Source organism: Microchirus variegatus, assembly GCF_963457635.1.
Source record: "Microchirus variegatus genome assembly, chromosome: 2".
In the NCBI taxonomy this organism is placed as follows: Eukaryota; Metazoa; Chordata; class Actinopteri; order Pleuronectiformes; family Soleidae; genus Microchirus; species Microchirus variegatus.
In genome coordinates this window covers 37,129,967-37,146,294 of record NC_139803.1, presented here as the reverse complement: position 1 = coordinate 37,146,294, position 16,328 = coordinate 37,129,967, and the positions used below count along the sequence as shown (strand labels likewise).

General features: G+C 45.2%; 1 protein-coding gene across 1 annotated transcript in view; it reads left to right on the top strand.

The window, feature by feature from the left end:
* The window catches only part of efnb3b (ephrin-B3b), a gene marked incomplete at both ends in the record, with an annotated part of 80,389 nt that extends 64,296 nt beyond the window's left edge, over positions 1–16,093 (top strand). The window contains 3 exons of the mRNA XM_083904814.1: positions 9,620–9,712; positions 12,276–12,335; positions 15,660–16,093. Coding sequence (XP_083760940.1) covers positions 9,620–9,712; positions 12,276–12,335; positions 15,660–16,093 — 587 coding nt within the window. The remainder of the gene's footprint in view (positions 1–9,619; positions 9,713–12,275; positions 12,336–15,659) is intronic.
* Between the last annotated feature and the right edge of the window lie 235 nt (positions 16,094–16,328).

Genomic DNA, 16,328 nt, shown 5'->3' with positions numbered 1-16,328 from the left:
ACTCTGTGAGGCGTACATTCATGTTTGTGTTTGTCAGATGCAGGGATCAGGTGCGTCCTTCATTGCAGTCTGCTGTTTGGAACTCTGATGAACAGTTGGTGGAGGATGTGGAGGAGGGTGGAGGCTGCTGAGCACTGGCCCAGTTTGTTGTGTGTGTTTGGACACTGGAGGTTAATACGAAGTGATTCTTAGTCGCCCACCCTCCGAGCACAAAGGACAGCAAAAGACGGAGAGTCGGAGGGAGAGGAGAGGAGAGGAGAGGAGAGGAGAGGAGGATGGGCAGAGGAGAGAGAGAGGGCAAATAAGGTGGCGGGGGGAGATGATGGTGATAGAACAGGATGGATGGAAAGAGAATAACTGCTGAGAATTAAAATGTCATCGAGCAAAGAGGAGAGATCAGCCACACGCAAGTGAAGACACTGAGATCATTCTCTGTCTCCTGTGTGTGTGTGTGTGTGTGTGTGTGTGTGTGTGTGTGTGTGTGTGTGTGTGTGTGTGTGTGTGTGTGTGTGTGTGTGTGTGTGTGTGTGTGTGTGTGTGTGTGTGTGTGTGTTTCTGTCTGTATTTGAGTCTGGTGTATGTAGTATAAAGAGATGCAAATACAGACAGTATTTCCAGAGGTGATTCTAGAGTCTGTAGGGGCCCTAAGCAAAAATTCCAACCAGTGCTCATCACCATTATCTAATAAATAATCTGACACCAAATGAAAAATGCATGAGTTCAAAATATTTTGTTTTGGAACATGGAAAAACCTTGTAATTAAAAAGTATGTGAAAATATAAATGTAAAGAACAATAAAATACTGTAAATAGCTTTTAAAAAACTATACTTTTTTTTTTTACTAAGTTTATATATTTTTTTAAAAGCTATTTACAGTATTTTATTGTTCTTCTTAATACTCTAAATAACTGAAAAAAACATATATAAACAATATATACACATATATATATATATAAAGAGTATAAAAGATATGCATTACACTGCTAATCATTTTCCAACTTGCAGAACAATAACTTCACACAGGTTACTCCTTTAGGGAGGTTTCCTACTGAGATGTCATTGCAAATCGCCCATTGTTTTTTAAGGGGGACGGGGAGGCGGCTTGTCACTGCACATTTCAGTAAAAACAGGCTCCGAGTGTCGGGGGCCCCCTATCGGCTCGGGGCCCCAAGCAGTTGCCTGCCTTGCCTGTTTGCAAGCTGCGCCTCTGAGTGTTTCTTCGTCCTGATTCAAATGAATGGGTCAGATTTTGCAGAATCAGGTGTGTTGGAGCAGGGCAAACATCTAAAACATGCAGACCAGGACCAGGATTGAGAACTTGGACTTGTGTTCTTGTTCCAGTACACAAGCACAAGCAGGAAGTCTCTAGTGCAGCCCCTTTTAGCTTGTTTCGAGGTGTTTTCTGTTTTTTCTACTGTAATTTAAATATATTGAGCGTTTTGAGATGCGTGTCTCATTCTGTTGGAGGCACGTGTCAAATGTAGGGCTTGCATGTGCTCCTTCTCTGTGAATTCATGTATGTGTGTGTGTGTTTCTTTTTGGTCAGCATGTGACCCATCATGTGAGTTCAACCTGTGACCGTGACTTAACTCCCAATCGTTGGCCTGTCTTGATCCCGTCGCCTCCCCCTCTGAAATTACCTTGACTATATTAGTAACTTTTCTTTGAGTTTGTTTTCTACCTAAATGTCACACTCTGCACATTATTACAGAATACAAATTACAGACTATTCCCCTCAGAAATCAGCCAATTTTTCTGCCTCTGGAAATGTGGCTTTAATTTGCTCATGCACATTAGAGTAGTTAAACAATTTCATTTATCGCAACCTGCCAGTTTTTACACGGCTCTGATTAAATGTTGTTTCTAAAGGTAGGTTATAAGCTAATAATTAGATTCCATAGTCAAGCAAAAATATTTTTAAACGCTCCGACTGTGTTATCTTTTCACTCAAAGCAGAACAGAATCGTGAAACGACATTAGAGGGGAAAGCTATTTATGGTTTTAACAAGCCCGACATTCTCACCAGAGTGAGTCTTTATCAGCACCGAACTCTGCCATTTTCCTCTTGTGACAGCCATGGTCCCCAAAACCACTCGCATACCGTCACGTCACCGCGCAGCAGAGGCGGCCAAACACGCCCGCGTATTTGTGTTGTCCGTGTTTGTAGCTGCTGGATCGAGTGTTACCACAGCGCAGTCAACACTGGGCCTTTGTTTGCGACAGTTGAACGGAAAACCGAGCATAGAAAAGCCGTAATGATGCAAGTTGTGGATGCATTGTGAATTTTGGAGGTAGAATGTGAAAATAATACTCGACTGGTGTGTTTTTTTTCAAGGGGGAGCTTAAAATAATGCCCGTTCTGTTTCAGTACACAACTTAATGCCTTTTCCCCTTCTCACCGCAGCAGTCAGGTAATGGCTTGTGATGGCTTCGTTAATGCGTCACAGCCAGGTCATAAAAGCGCCATCGCAGATTTATGAAGACGTTTTTAGTTACAGGGAATTTCAGTGGTGAGATCTAGTATTTTTTTTGGTGGTTGAAACAGAGGAGAGAGAGAGGAGAGAGGGTATGAATCCTTCAGTTCAGCATCAAGGGAGAAAGGATCAGGTTTTATGCTCTTCTTTGTCTGGATGACACACATGGAGCTCATAAAGCCTCTGGAAAGTGAGGACAACAAATTTAAACAGGAAGACTTCAGTAAATCCCAGCCCTGATATCCCCTCTGCACCTACACACACAAACACACACTTCCAAGTCCACCCGAGTGACAGACAGTTGTGTGTTTCCTTCTGGAGAGTGCGGTTCCAAAAATCCAAACATCCACCCCTGTTTCCATTTTCTGCTGCTTAGCCGTGGTCAGAATTGCGGTAGCAGCAGGTTAAGCAAGGCAGTCCAGATGTCCTGCAGCGTTTTCCAGCTCCTCCTGGAAGATTCCGAAGCCATTCCCAGGTCAGATAAATATATATAATGGCTCTTGTACGTTCTGGCTCTAACCTGGGGTCCTCCACCAGTTGAAAGTACCCCGGAAAGACCTCCAGCAACCCCCCGTACGTCTTCCAGAACAATCCAAACAAAGCGGAACTAATAGGAGGATTTTAAAGGCAAAGCTGCTGCGAGGCAGCGCTTTGGTTCTAGGTTGATTTGCACAGATGGGAGCACTTTGCACGTACACACTGTCACACACACACACACACACATGCTGAACCCACTCCAGCCTCAGCATTTCTCCAGTGTGCTCGGAGCAAAACAAAACGCCCACTCGCATTTATGTCTTTCACGTCGCATTTGCATTCGTGATGATTGTGTTTTTTTAAACCTGACACTCTCATTATGTGGATAACCTCCCCATCACAGACCAGAGGCTGGTGGGGGGGGGGGGGGGGGGTTCATTACTACAACCTGTTGTTTTTATTTTTGAAGCCTCCAGATCTGGCCGTATTGGTAAATTCATAGTTGTCACCTGCTGGACGATACCCACTGATGTCCACTCATATATTTGCCTTGTTTTTGTCTCCAATTTTCTCTCAATGGGGAAATAATTTCATCACGTGCTATTGGAGAAGACCTCAAACTGGTGATTGAAACCATTATCTCCTCAGTCAAGTAATAACTTTTCTTCAGAATAAAACCAGCAGAGTCGCCCCCTGGTGGCTAAGTGGCCTCACTTTTGATACTGGAAGACATTTGTCCATTTTTATTTACAGTTCATATTTACAGTCCTGTTATTCCGCCTGACATCCGCAGAGTTGTGTGTCTGTGTGTGACACACTAACTAACTTGTTGCTACGTACACATACAGCTGCAGTATAGATCACTCCTCTGCTCCCTCTCGTCATAAAAACTGCAACTTCATAACTTCAGAAGTGACACCGGGACATTAATCTGCCTCAGGCCCTGAGGGGGGAACTGAGCTGTGGCTCTCTGTTGACCTCTTCTTCCCCCTCCTCACTGCATCTGTGTGTCATCTTCAAATAAAACACACATCTTTATTTGGCACACCTCAGTTCATTTTGTTCTCTTTTTTTAAAAATAAATAAAGAATGATTTTACTATACAGCCTCATTAAAATGAGTACCAGGAGAGAATGTTGCTTTGCTCATCCCTGTGTCACTTTAACTTATTGTTCCCGTGCGCTCACAGCTTCCAGCTTCTCCAGCAGTGCATCCAAGTGATTTGTAGATTTTCCCTCTTTTTCCGCCTCAGGTTTTTTGCCTTTAAGGCCCCGTACAGGTTATTGTCCTGTACTCTGATTTGGAGGAGGATGTAACTGCAGCCTGAGAGGAAGACTGCAGGCACAAGACGGGGCTAAAAATAAATACTGGAAGCCCACACATTTTTATTTCATTATTGAGTCGGTGTTATACAACAACAACAGAAAAAAAGAGAGAATTGTGCACCAGACAAACACAAGAGCAGAGTAGAAATGCATATCTGCATATTTTAAGCACTTTTTATTAATAAAAAACAATATCATTTTGATTTTAGGGACTTTAATCTTTACCCTGGATTGAACTACACCCTCTGTTCAACGACAAACATAGAAATCAGTATATAAAAGCCTATAGTACATGATGTCTTGCTGCAAAATCCTAATTTAGATGAGACAGTTTTATTGTCTCAAGGGAGAGTCTTTGTGTTCAGATTAGTAGCCTAGAATATCCAGCAAACATGACATTAAATAAATAACTCGATAAGTTACGAAACAGTCCCAAAAGTATGTGAATTTGAGTCATATTTTTATTTATTTATTTTAATCGTGTTTTCAGCTTTTGAGCTGAGCAAAGTGTGACTCGTGTTCCACACCAGACCGAAGGATGTGATGGAAATAACAAGTTCAACATGTAATAATTTCACATCACTCAACAGGAGCAAGTGTTTTGCTGCGGGAGGCCAGCTGTCGCTCACAGCATGTGCGGAATAATATATAACCAACCAGGGCTGATAAACGCACCGCAGGAGCAGGAGCAGGAACAGGAGCAGGCGAATGTGGGAGTGGGAGAGCGAACACCGAGGTGCAAGGCTGCGTTTGCGCCTTAATGCAAATGAGGCGACGGCGCCGTCCGCTGCAGACGGTGGCGGTCAAGTCGACGCGCGAGCTGAAGGCTGGAGCTGGTGAATCACAGTGTGTGACACCGGTGTCCACTTACACGTAATGACCGGGGCCAACTTGAGCAGAGATAATGAAGCAGAGTAGAAGTTTGCCCCCGTGCGCTGACCTTGGTAATAAAACACAGAGAAAGGACTCTCATCCTCTCTGTGATCTTTACACACAGGCTCCTCCCCCCCCCCCGCCTGCTGTCCTCCTGCATGCAATCTGATTGAGTTTGACTGCAGTATTTTTTCATTAAATAAGTTTTTCCACTTCCTGTCCAGCGATGGTGGCAGAGAGAACGCCCTTACGTCTCCTCTGTCCTCTGGCGCTTCACACCCCCTCCCTCCCTCCCTCCCTCCCTCCCTCCATCACCGCTGATCATTGTGTCAATTACTCATCCCCTCCTCTTCCTCTCCCATCTCCCTATTTCTCTTTCATTGCTCATCCTCCTTTCTCCTCTTATCTCGTCCCAAAATCGCTCCGTGCGGCCCCTTCCCACTCTCTCTTCTCCTCTCCCTCTCTGTCCTCTGTAACAGTAGAAAAGATTTCAGGCGAATCGTTTCCCACATCTATCCCACAGTCATCTCTCTCTCATATTAGGATTTCACAGATGTGCTGAGATTATTCCCTCCTTGATGTGCTGATATCTCCTCCTCGTCAAGTGGAGGGATTTTTTTTTGTTTGTTTTATGCATGTCTAGCAGAAGTTATGTGCGTGTGTGAGTGAGTGGAAGAGGGGGATAATTTAGATCTGAGGACGGAGCAGCGATGATCCAGTTGCTCGCTCTGATTCTGTGAAATTGAGATTCACTGAAACTGTGGCAACATGTCTAATGTTTTTGTTTTTTATAGAGGATTGACTGTTTGAATGAAAATTGCCTTGATGATGTTTTAAAGAAGCATTTGTAAAATCACATTTGTGGCGTCTCTCTCCGTCTCTCCTCTTTGTGTCCATTACGACCCCACTTTCCTGTAATGGAGACATTAGAGTCTCTTACCTCTCTCTGCGATCCGTCATGTCGTTTAAACTCGGTCCTGTTTTTAACTTTTCTACTTTCTCTGCTCCGACGCTTTTTTCCCCCCTTTTCTATGAATCTCATCATCCTCTCTTCCTACTCTTCCTCCTCCTCATCTCTGTGTCCACTGAGCTCGAGGTCATCCCTATCGTCTCACTTAGTCTCCTGTCCCCATCATATCACCAACAGCTTGTCACAGGCAATCAGTCTCTCTGTCTCGCTTCCCTGCACCACCTCCTCCTCCTCCTCCTCCTCTTTTCCTCGCCCCTCGTCTTCCTCATCTCCCTCATCTCGCGTTACCTCCTTGCCCTCCTCCGCGTGTCAGTAGTTATTACTCTGAAAAGTCGTAGCCCAACCCCTTTTTCCTCAGCACCATTTAAGGTTATTTATTAAATCCTCCTTTAATCAGAGCTACTATATTCTGTTTTTGCCCTCCGGCCCCGTCTTCATCACATTCAGTAACCCCTGTCCTTGGATGGAGTAGAGGGTAAAACCATGTAATCTCTCTTATGTCATCTTCTTAAGTTTCTATTTAAGGTTCCTCATATAGTCGCATGTTTTATTAAGTAGACCATCGTCCATGAACATCGTTTAAAATGAGAAAAATTTTAAATACAACGGTAAGATTATTATTCATTTTCTTGATAAATAAATTATTTTGACACCTCAAACAGAAAAAATACTACTTAATATTTAGTTCACTATTGTCTACATATGAATGATTTGCATAATTTGTGACCAGTTTGTTAAAATAAGTCAAGTCAAGTTTATTTATAAAGCACATTTAAAAACAACCTCAGTTGAACCAAAGTGCTGCACAGTTATTAAAATACAATATAATCACACACAATATAATAATAAATAAAAACAAAAAAGGAATAGCAAGAGCTCAATTAAAAAAAAAAAAAAATTAATTAGTAAAAAATTAAAATAAATAAAAATTAGGAAGCCAAGGATTCTCGCCCAGCTGGGACAGAACGCCAGGGAAAAAAGATAGGTTTTTAGTCGTGTTTTAAAGTGCTTAACAGAAAATAAGTGTATTCCCGGTGTTTGAATGTATCCACTAATGAAAGAAGGTCTTCACTTTCACATTGGGTAACACTAGGACCTGCAGACCTGTCGCTTTAGCATCCAGTTTGTTGTAAATGTTCTCAAAGTCCCTCTGAAGATAATTGACGAGCGTTAAAATAAACTTCAACAATCAAAGAATCAAATGAGACGGATCATTAGAGGAGTCTCTCGGAAGCCGATCGGCATCTTAAACGTCTCCTTCCACCGAGAACCAAACATGACACCAGCGCGGATGAAACCGTTTTTCAATCCTACGATGGAGCTCTGATGATGAGAGGAGCTGTATTTGACTTGGCACGCTCATTATAACTTTAACGTCATTAAAATAAATCACATTATCCACCTACATTAGTGTCACTGAAGGAGATGCACAGGCCGCGAAACCAAATCATCAAAGATCTTTTAGCTCGACAAACAGAATAAAAATGTTCCCAGCACTTTATTTTAAACCTTCTTGATACATTCCTTCATCTGTCCCTCCTGTCTCTCTGGCTTCTCCAGCAGACTGCTGCTCGCCTTGACCTCCGCCTGCTTCTCTCCTCCTCTTGCTTTCACACTCTCCATCCTGTAGGGATGGAGGTAAAGAGAGAGGGAGGTGTTTTTCACACCTTCCTTCCTCTCTCTCTCTCTCTCTCTCTCTTTCTCTCTCTGCTTCACTTCAGACAGGCTAATCTACAGACTGAAGGGAAGTGGCGGGGGAAATTATTTCATATATATATGTATATGTACTGTATGTGTGTAGGAGAAGGGGAAGAGGTGAAGTTTGGCTCTTGGGCTTGTAACGAGGAGATTCAGCAGAGACGGGAGCTAGATCTGGGCAGTGTGTCAATATTATATCAATATCAGGAGATGAGATATCATCCAGATATTGTCATATGGCATATGTGATGTCTACATGCCTGACATTGAGGCATTTATTTAAATATTTATGATATTTATACATAGGATTATATAAGAAATCCTTGTTTTTACACACAAAAAAAACACCAGATACTGTATAATGTAGTAACTGTATTTTAAATATCTCATACATCATAAAAAGTTTCTTTAGGGTAAAATATTTTCACTTTTTTACAATGTATTGTCTCTGAAACTGAAAACTTTTCCCCCAAGCTCGGAGAATCCGCCCGTGTCGAGCTTTGTGTGTGGACACATTTCCACATATATTTCATATATCAGGACACAGCCTAGCCTAAAAATATGGAGAATTTATTTATAAGAACATATCACCCCGGCTCTAATGGATGGGTTTTCTTGGTGGTGGAGGAAGAACTTCTTAATGCATGATATTGCACACAAAGTTCCTCTCTAGATCAAAGTGAACGGACAAATATAGATGTTGGTGTCGAGTCGCGCGGAGGCGGCGATGGCGGCGGCGGCCTGTGGTCTGCGGCGCTGAGTGGAGATTGGTCACATTTGTGTATGAATGATTGAGACTGAGAGATTTACAAAGGTGTGATTCTTTTTCACCTATCACCTCCTCGTTCTATCCCTCACTCCCGTCGCGCTGTCACTGCATCGCTTTATTTTATATATATCCTTTTATTTTATTTATCTCACAGATCCCTCACCCCTGTGCCTCTAATCCCTCTGTCCTGATTCTGTGCATAAGCGCTCCTTCCTCCTCCTCCTCCTCCTCCTCCCTGACAGGCTGCGTGACTTCACCGGCCACTGATCTTTAATGCATTGACTGACGAGATTTATGTAAGGAGAGCATCACAGGGATTCCTGTGTATTCCACCATGTTCCTGCCTGTACACTCTATACCAACACTGCGTGACCTCTTTTTGTCCAATTAGACAAAAACCTGTTTGATTCCTGAACACGTCATTTCAGTTTTATAGCTTAAAGCTAAATGCACGTTATTATCACACCACTTATTACATGCTTTGCCACATTAGTCCCTTAGTATTATATTATAATAATAGCAATAATAATCCTTTTCTGGTTTCATTAAAACATGAGTCGATGTGGTAATATAGGGTATTAGTCTGTATTCTAACCAATCAGCTCCATATTCTCTCGACACGCACTGTTTTGTGTCCCAGGAGTCCCGTTTTTATTTCATAGGCTCAGTCACCCCCCTCTCCCGCTATTTCCCCACGCCCAGCAGCAACTGCAGTTAAATGAAAGTGGTTGAGTCCACGCGGAGTGGTAGGGGTGTTAATGAATTCCAGTGGACTAATAAATGAGGACTTCTTCAAGTGGCCGCCTGCCTCGTCGTATGACATTTCAAGGCTTCTGGTGGAGTTTTAAACCGCTGCCTCCGCAAATGTCACTCACCGACTGGTCTGGAATGGCCGATGAATAGAAGCTTTTGTTGGAGTTTAGAGAGCGGTTGAGTTTGTGTGTGCTTTAAAAAAAGATGGTTTGGAGTGTTTTTTTGTGCACCACCCAGCTACTTTTGGGCTAATTGTGTAATTTTGTTTCCATCCCCGCAGCTACGTCAGATGGGACGCGCCAAGGCCTGGATGGCATGAGAGGCGGAGTGTGTGTCACACAAGGCATGAAGGTGGTCCTGAAAGTGGGACAGAGTAAGTCCTCTCACCGTTTTTTTTGTCTCTCGCTTTCTTTTTCCATCACCCACGCACATGTGCCGTCCCATATGCACAACCGCTCACACGTTTGTTATTCATGCATCGCACACAATCGCTCGCTTGCTCGCGCTCAGTGCGACTAACGCACATCGGCTCCAGTCTACCGCGCCTCACATTATCTCCCATCTTTGCAGCGCGGGAGCGTGCCACTCATTAGCTGCTGCTCCTCATCCGACATGCAGCCTCTTTCACATTTGAACTGTCACTCTTATGTTCATCCATCACACACACACACACACACAAGAGTAAAAAGTGTGTGTTTGAAAGTGTGTGTGCTTTCTGAGCATATTAGAGTGGTGAGAACAGTGGAGAGAAGTGTGGGATCAGTCATCTCTAACAAGCCCTGTTCACTCTCTTCTCACTTTGCCTTTTAACTCATTCTGACTCATGCTGGACACACACACACACACACACTGACACAAACATAGAAACTTGCATGAAGCGTATATACATTACAGTCCGACACGAACGAGTAATATGAATAATATGGATGCAGGCGTTAAAAAAAAAAAACCCTGAAAGGTCTGCTTGTGTGGTGATACGGACACGCGAGGAACACACACACACACACATTTCCCCACAGAGCAGACCTGCCGTCTACAGCACGATAACAAAACGACTCCATTCGACGTTAAAGCACACAGTCAGTGATTTTTAATGACTCGTAGCCGCTCGCACACTTCTAATTTGTTTGGAACATATTCACATGTAATGACCCTTTCATACAGGCTTGTCAAAAACAGGAAAAAAAGGCCAATTTACGCATTTTCACTGACCAGTGCATTCCTACACATAATATGAGGCACCTGTCCTTCACTCGACCCCCTCACACACACACACACGCGCTTACTTCAATTTCTTTAGCCTAAGCTGTGCTATCAGGCATTCTGCATTGTAGCAGCTCTACAGCAAAGAGCCATGTGGCGCTGCTGTGGCTCTATCAGCCGCTAACATCAGCACAGTCAGCTCGGGCTCAATAGAAACGCCACCGCACACACACTTTGTTTCCCCGCGGCTCTTTGACCAAATGGGCAATGGAAATGCTACCTTTCTCTCTCTCTCTCACACACACACACACACACACACACACACACACACACACACACACACACACAGAGAGACTCTATGAAGTTCCACATCTTTTTATTTCCCTTTTTTTTTTATCTTGCCTTTCTTATCTGTCCTTCCTTCACTTATTCCCTTTTCGTTTTGCATTTGTCTTTCCTTTTTTTAACCCCCATTTCCATTCCAACATTGCTTTGCTTCCTTTTTAAATTCCCCTCTCTCTGTCCTCATCACACACACACACCCCTCTCACCCACCACCACCACTTCCTTCACTTTGCATGCTGGCCATCTCTCCTCACAGTTCTCCCTCTCAATCCCTCTTTCTGTTATTTTCTCCCCCCCCCCCCCCCCCGTCTCTCCATCTTATCTGCTATGTGGCTGAAAGGTCACGTCTGTGTTGTTTGCCGTCTAAATAAGCGCCGTGCCGCCTCATAGCGATCTCCGAAGAGATATGGCGCTCGGCCGAGGAACACACGTACAGTCACAATACATGCGCGCCGTTTCCACCGCGCGCGCACGCAATGACCTGTCTGCTCTTATTTTATTCTTTATCTATCCTGCTCGCTCCTGTGTCTCCGAAATACGCTCGCGCTGTGTGAACCCCCAACCATCAGACCCATACTGACCACACAGCACTTCCTATTGATCCAGACAGCACCACCACCTAACTTCTGTCATGAGGGAGCCACCAGCCAATTGCTTTACACGTCTCCAAATGTCAGTATATGTATAGGTTGATGGCTGTGCACACACACACACACACATGGCAGTTTGTGCCCTTGCTGTGACGCAGTGCGTGTCACCATAAACACCCCCATTGTCTTGTCCATTTCGCCCCTCTCCCATTACTGTAATGACCAAACTGCTGGATCAACAGCAGAGATGAAAAGTCATGTCCTCGCACCAAAGTCTCTCCTTGCGGCCGACTGTCGAGCAGATGGCTCGGGGAGTGAGCAAAATTAGTATTTTCTGAACCGTCTCTCTCAGCTGTGAGCGGTGGCACCTCTACAATGGCTGCGTCTGTGCGTGTGTGTGTGTGTGTGTGCATTTGCATGTGTCACATAAAGGCTCTTTAATGCCACCGCCATTACTGAGGGCCTGCTAGACAGATGGCCTGATTTAGCAACCACAGATTACAAGCCGTTATGGCCTTGTGTAAATTCACTCTGGCCAGAACAACAAACTGCCACTCTTTAGTTTCCCATTCAAACAAATGGAAAAGCGCTCATACACAGTGCATTGAAGCCCAATCAATATGTGTTCTCCTGTAATGGCTATGGAAGGGGGGAGAGCCTTTATTAAACCTCTTCTCTGTCGACTTCCTGGCTCACTCTCTCTTTGCTAATGGCACTCATTGGTTCCAGTGATGAGAGCCTTGGCTGTGCCTGTGTTTCTGCTGATAGTCCTTCCTTATTTTGTGTCCTCTTCTTCAGGTCAATATGGACTGCCTCCGAAGAAGGAGCCAGCAGGACGCACCACCAGCAGAAACCCAGGTAAGCAGCAGACCGAATGGAGATAATCCACAGTGAATCCATCCACAAAATGGAAGGAGGAAATAAGCAAAGGCTGGTAGATAAAAAGAAAAAGCAGTGGGGAGAGGGGAGGGGATAAGGCGACAGATGGAGAATGTGCAGCGGTGACATCTGTGGATCTCTCTATTTAATGCCATATCTTTCTCTCTCTCTCTCTCTCTCTCTCTCTTCCACTCCCTGCTCTATATCCCTCTTCTCATCTCTGCGCCCGGCCCTCGGAGCTAAGTGCTGCAGGCGGGGAATGGATGGCTAATAGCTACCTTGGGAGAAGGACAAGAAAAAGAGAAAGGGAAGAAGCAAGAGGCATGAGGAGAAAGAGAGAGGGAGAGAGGGAGAGAGGGCAGCGAGAGAAAAGGCTAGACCAGCGGCGACATTTCAGAGAGTTATTACTGTCATTAGTTTGGGGCGGTCTGGATTCTGTAGTTCTGTCGATAGACGCAGAAAGAGAGAAAGAGAGAGGAAGACAAAGATCAGAATTACAGAAAGATGAGGGGAGAGAAAAGAGGAGACACTGGGGAGTAATGGAACAGAGTGGGTGGAAGTGGGAGGCACATAAGGACAGAAATAAAAGAATAATTGAAAAGCACAAAAAAAGGAGAGGGGAATATAGAACGAGGAGATGAAAATGGAGAGAGGCTGGATTCATGCTCTATCTCAAATTCATTCAGCGGAGGAGAGAGAATGCGAGTCGGTCTCTCCTTTTGTTCTTCGCTGGTGAATCTGTGCGCGATACTAAATGTGTGAATCGGAGCATTTGCACACTATCCAGTCATTTGTTCATACCTCACATATACTGTACGCGCGAGTGACAACTCTATGTGGGAACTGCACGACAATAGCATACATTGTTTGTACTCTACATAACACATTATACAACTGATTTACATGACACGCACACACAATGAGGGATTTCACACAGCTCTGACAGCCAGACAAGGACATATTAATACACACTTTACCACTTATCTGAAATCAGTGTTTTGACTCCCGACGCACGCAACAGAATTTTCTAATCCTACTGCGAATACACTCGAGACCATCTCGGCTCGTGGAGTGCCGCTGCTTTATTCGGTTTGGTCCGCTCGCCTCGTCTGATCTTCTCGAGGGACGTAAACAAATATCAGAGAGAGAGGGAGAGCACTTCTTCAAGCTTAAGACGGAGGAGTCTTACAGTCATTAGATTTCCGCCTGTTTTTCCCCCTCATTATCAAAGAATTCCAGCTGATTGAGTTTATTGACATTTTTCAGCGCTCACTCGCAAATTCCAGTTGATTGTTGCCTGAACAACGACGGCGATAATAACCAAAGCAGCGGGACTTTGCGTGCAGACTCTACGAAAATACCAAACTAATATCCCATAGATCCTGGCACCACGTGTAAGCGCTCAGAAATAAGGCAATACGGTAACTGTTAGACGTTAACATCCTGCAAATGAAGGTTTAAGGCAATATATGAATATACATATATACATATATATATTCATATATTGTCTTAAACCCCCCTGCAAAGGTAACAGGTGTGTACAAAACCGCTCCTGTTACTCCTGGTGTGAGACCTGACAGAGGCATGTGAGGGGGCATCATCACCACAGCAGCTGATAAAACACCAGAACCAAGTGGGTACATGAAGATACAACAGCATAGTCTTGTGCAGTCTTAAGTGTCAGGGTGGATAAGAATTACTTTTGCTAATTATTAAAACCTTGTCACAACCTGTTGGGAACACGGACAGACTCCGAAAATGACAAAATCAGGCTTTTGCATCAAGGAGAACGACAGCCTTAACAATGCTCTTTGAATCAAACAAGGAGGAATGTCCTCCAAAAGTGTGGAAATGATCAACTGGCTACAGTGATGTCACCCTCGGCCTCGTTCCTTCTTCTCCACCCCATTTTTAAAACTCAAAATTTAACCTTGGAGGAAGTAGGTCACAAAAGAAGGCACCAACTTCTTTGAGGAGAGAAAAACAAAGCTGAAGGAAGCAGAGAACTGTTGAAAGGGCAGAGACCATAATGGAGATGGAGAATGAGGGATGCTGGGTTAATGGACGGATGAAGAAAGCATAGAGTAGAGGAGAGGGGACTGTAATCGACATCCGGCATTAGCACTTTGTTCCCCCGTCAGTCCGGCGCAACAGGGGGCCTACAGCAGCAGGGGCGTGAGGCGTGTTTGTCGGCCCGGTTGTGTACATCTATATTTTAAATGTGCATTTGTCCATATGTGCATCTGAGTTGCTAAGCGCTGAGCTCAGAGCAAGGTAGGTCATTATGGCGAAAATAACCCGAAGATAGAGCAAGGAAGAGGAGGAGACACAAGGGAGACGGACAGACGGAGAGGAGAGAAAAGAAAAGGAAGTGTGCCAAGAATAATGATAGGCCAATCCAGACGCTCTGTATAGCAGGGCCTCGCATTACTGGCCTTAACCGATTCACCACACAAATGCACACGGTCCGGTGCCAGAGAGCCCCACCCCTACTCCCCGACGCTACAAACACACACACACTGTGACGCACGTACACACATCCAGACCATCATCAACCTGCTGAGTTCTGACCTGACCTCCTGCAGAGAGAGCTGTGTGTCAGGAGCCTGTGAGGATCTTAGGTTTCAGGCAGACAAACAACACTCAGAGAGAGAGAGAGAGAGAGAGAGCGAGAGAGAGCAGCCGGCAGACAAACGGGCAGAAAAATAGTTTTTGACGGACAGTTTCATGAACAGACGCGCCGATAAAAAGACGGACAGGAAGGCCAGCGGGCAGGCAGACTGTGTGGTCTGGTGGTAGAAACGGAGCGGGGAGGCCTTCTTTATGTGGCTAGCTGTAATGCTAAGTAAATATAGTTGTTAGGGTTAGGGAAATAGAGTGTGTTACCTTGATACATAACTGTGGCTGTCCACAGGAGTATATGGTGCGCGCATCCAGTCTGCTGACATTCTTTCATTTTATTTTATGTGCACTCTTGTCCACTTCATCACATCAATAAAAAACCCACATATAAGCTTCTGTGAGATTTGTGCATGCTTACTGCATTCCACCCGGGTTTAGTCCCTGCAGGATTCACCAGCACCATTACTCATGTTATTGTGGTGCAGAGCCATAAGGATCGGTATGTTTATTTAAAGGCTCATGAAAACACAAATTGTGAAAGCGGACTGTGTTATTACCCCGCTGTATTTCTGATCATTAATATGCATATAAAAAATCATATGGGCCGAAGGGAAGCGCTGTGCTTAAGCAGCTCGTAATAATGTGGATATTGGATTAAGATAGTTCTGTGATTTCTTTCAGGCGCCTCCGGAAACTCCACTCAGTCTCAAAGACCCAACGGCTTCGGGGGCGAGGGCGGCGGCGAGAACGGGCCCCTTCAACCGTCAAATATCGCCGTCATCGCCGGCGCGGCGGGAGGCGGCGCCTTCCTCCTCCTGGTGACCGCCGTGATCTGCATCGTGTGCTACCGACGGCGGCACGCCAAGCACTCGGACACCCACCACCCTCCGCTGTCGCTGTCCTCGCTCACCAGCCCCAAGCGCGGCGGTGGCGGGGGCATCAGCAGCTCCAACAACAACGGCTCCGAGCCCAGCGACATCATCATCCCGCTGCGGACGTCGGACTCCGCGTACTGCCCACACTACGAGAAGGTGAGCGGGGACTACGGACACCCCGTCTACATCGTCCAGGAGATGCCGCCTCAGAGCCCGGCCAACATCTACTATAAAGTATGAGACGGCCACTGCTCCGGCTGATTGGACTCACCCGCCTCCCTCCACCCATTACCGACAAACCCCTTGCTCCGAATGAACCCACAGCAAAGCTCGCCATCTCAGCTTCGACCCTGAATAACCCCTCAATACTGCCAGTATTGTACCATGGACCCCATTCACTGCCCCGAGAGCCCACACCCCTGGCCGCAGTTGTGTTCCTCGCTGAATAAGACACCCCTTCCCATTCTCACACAAC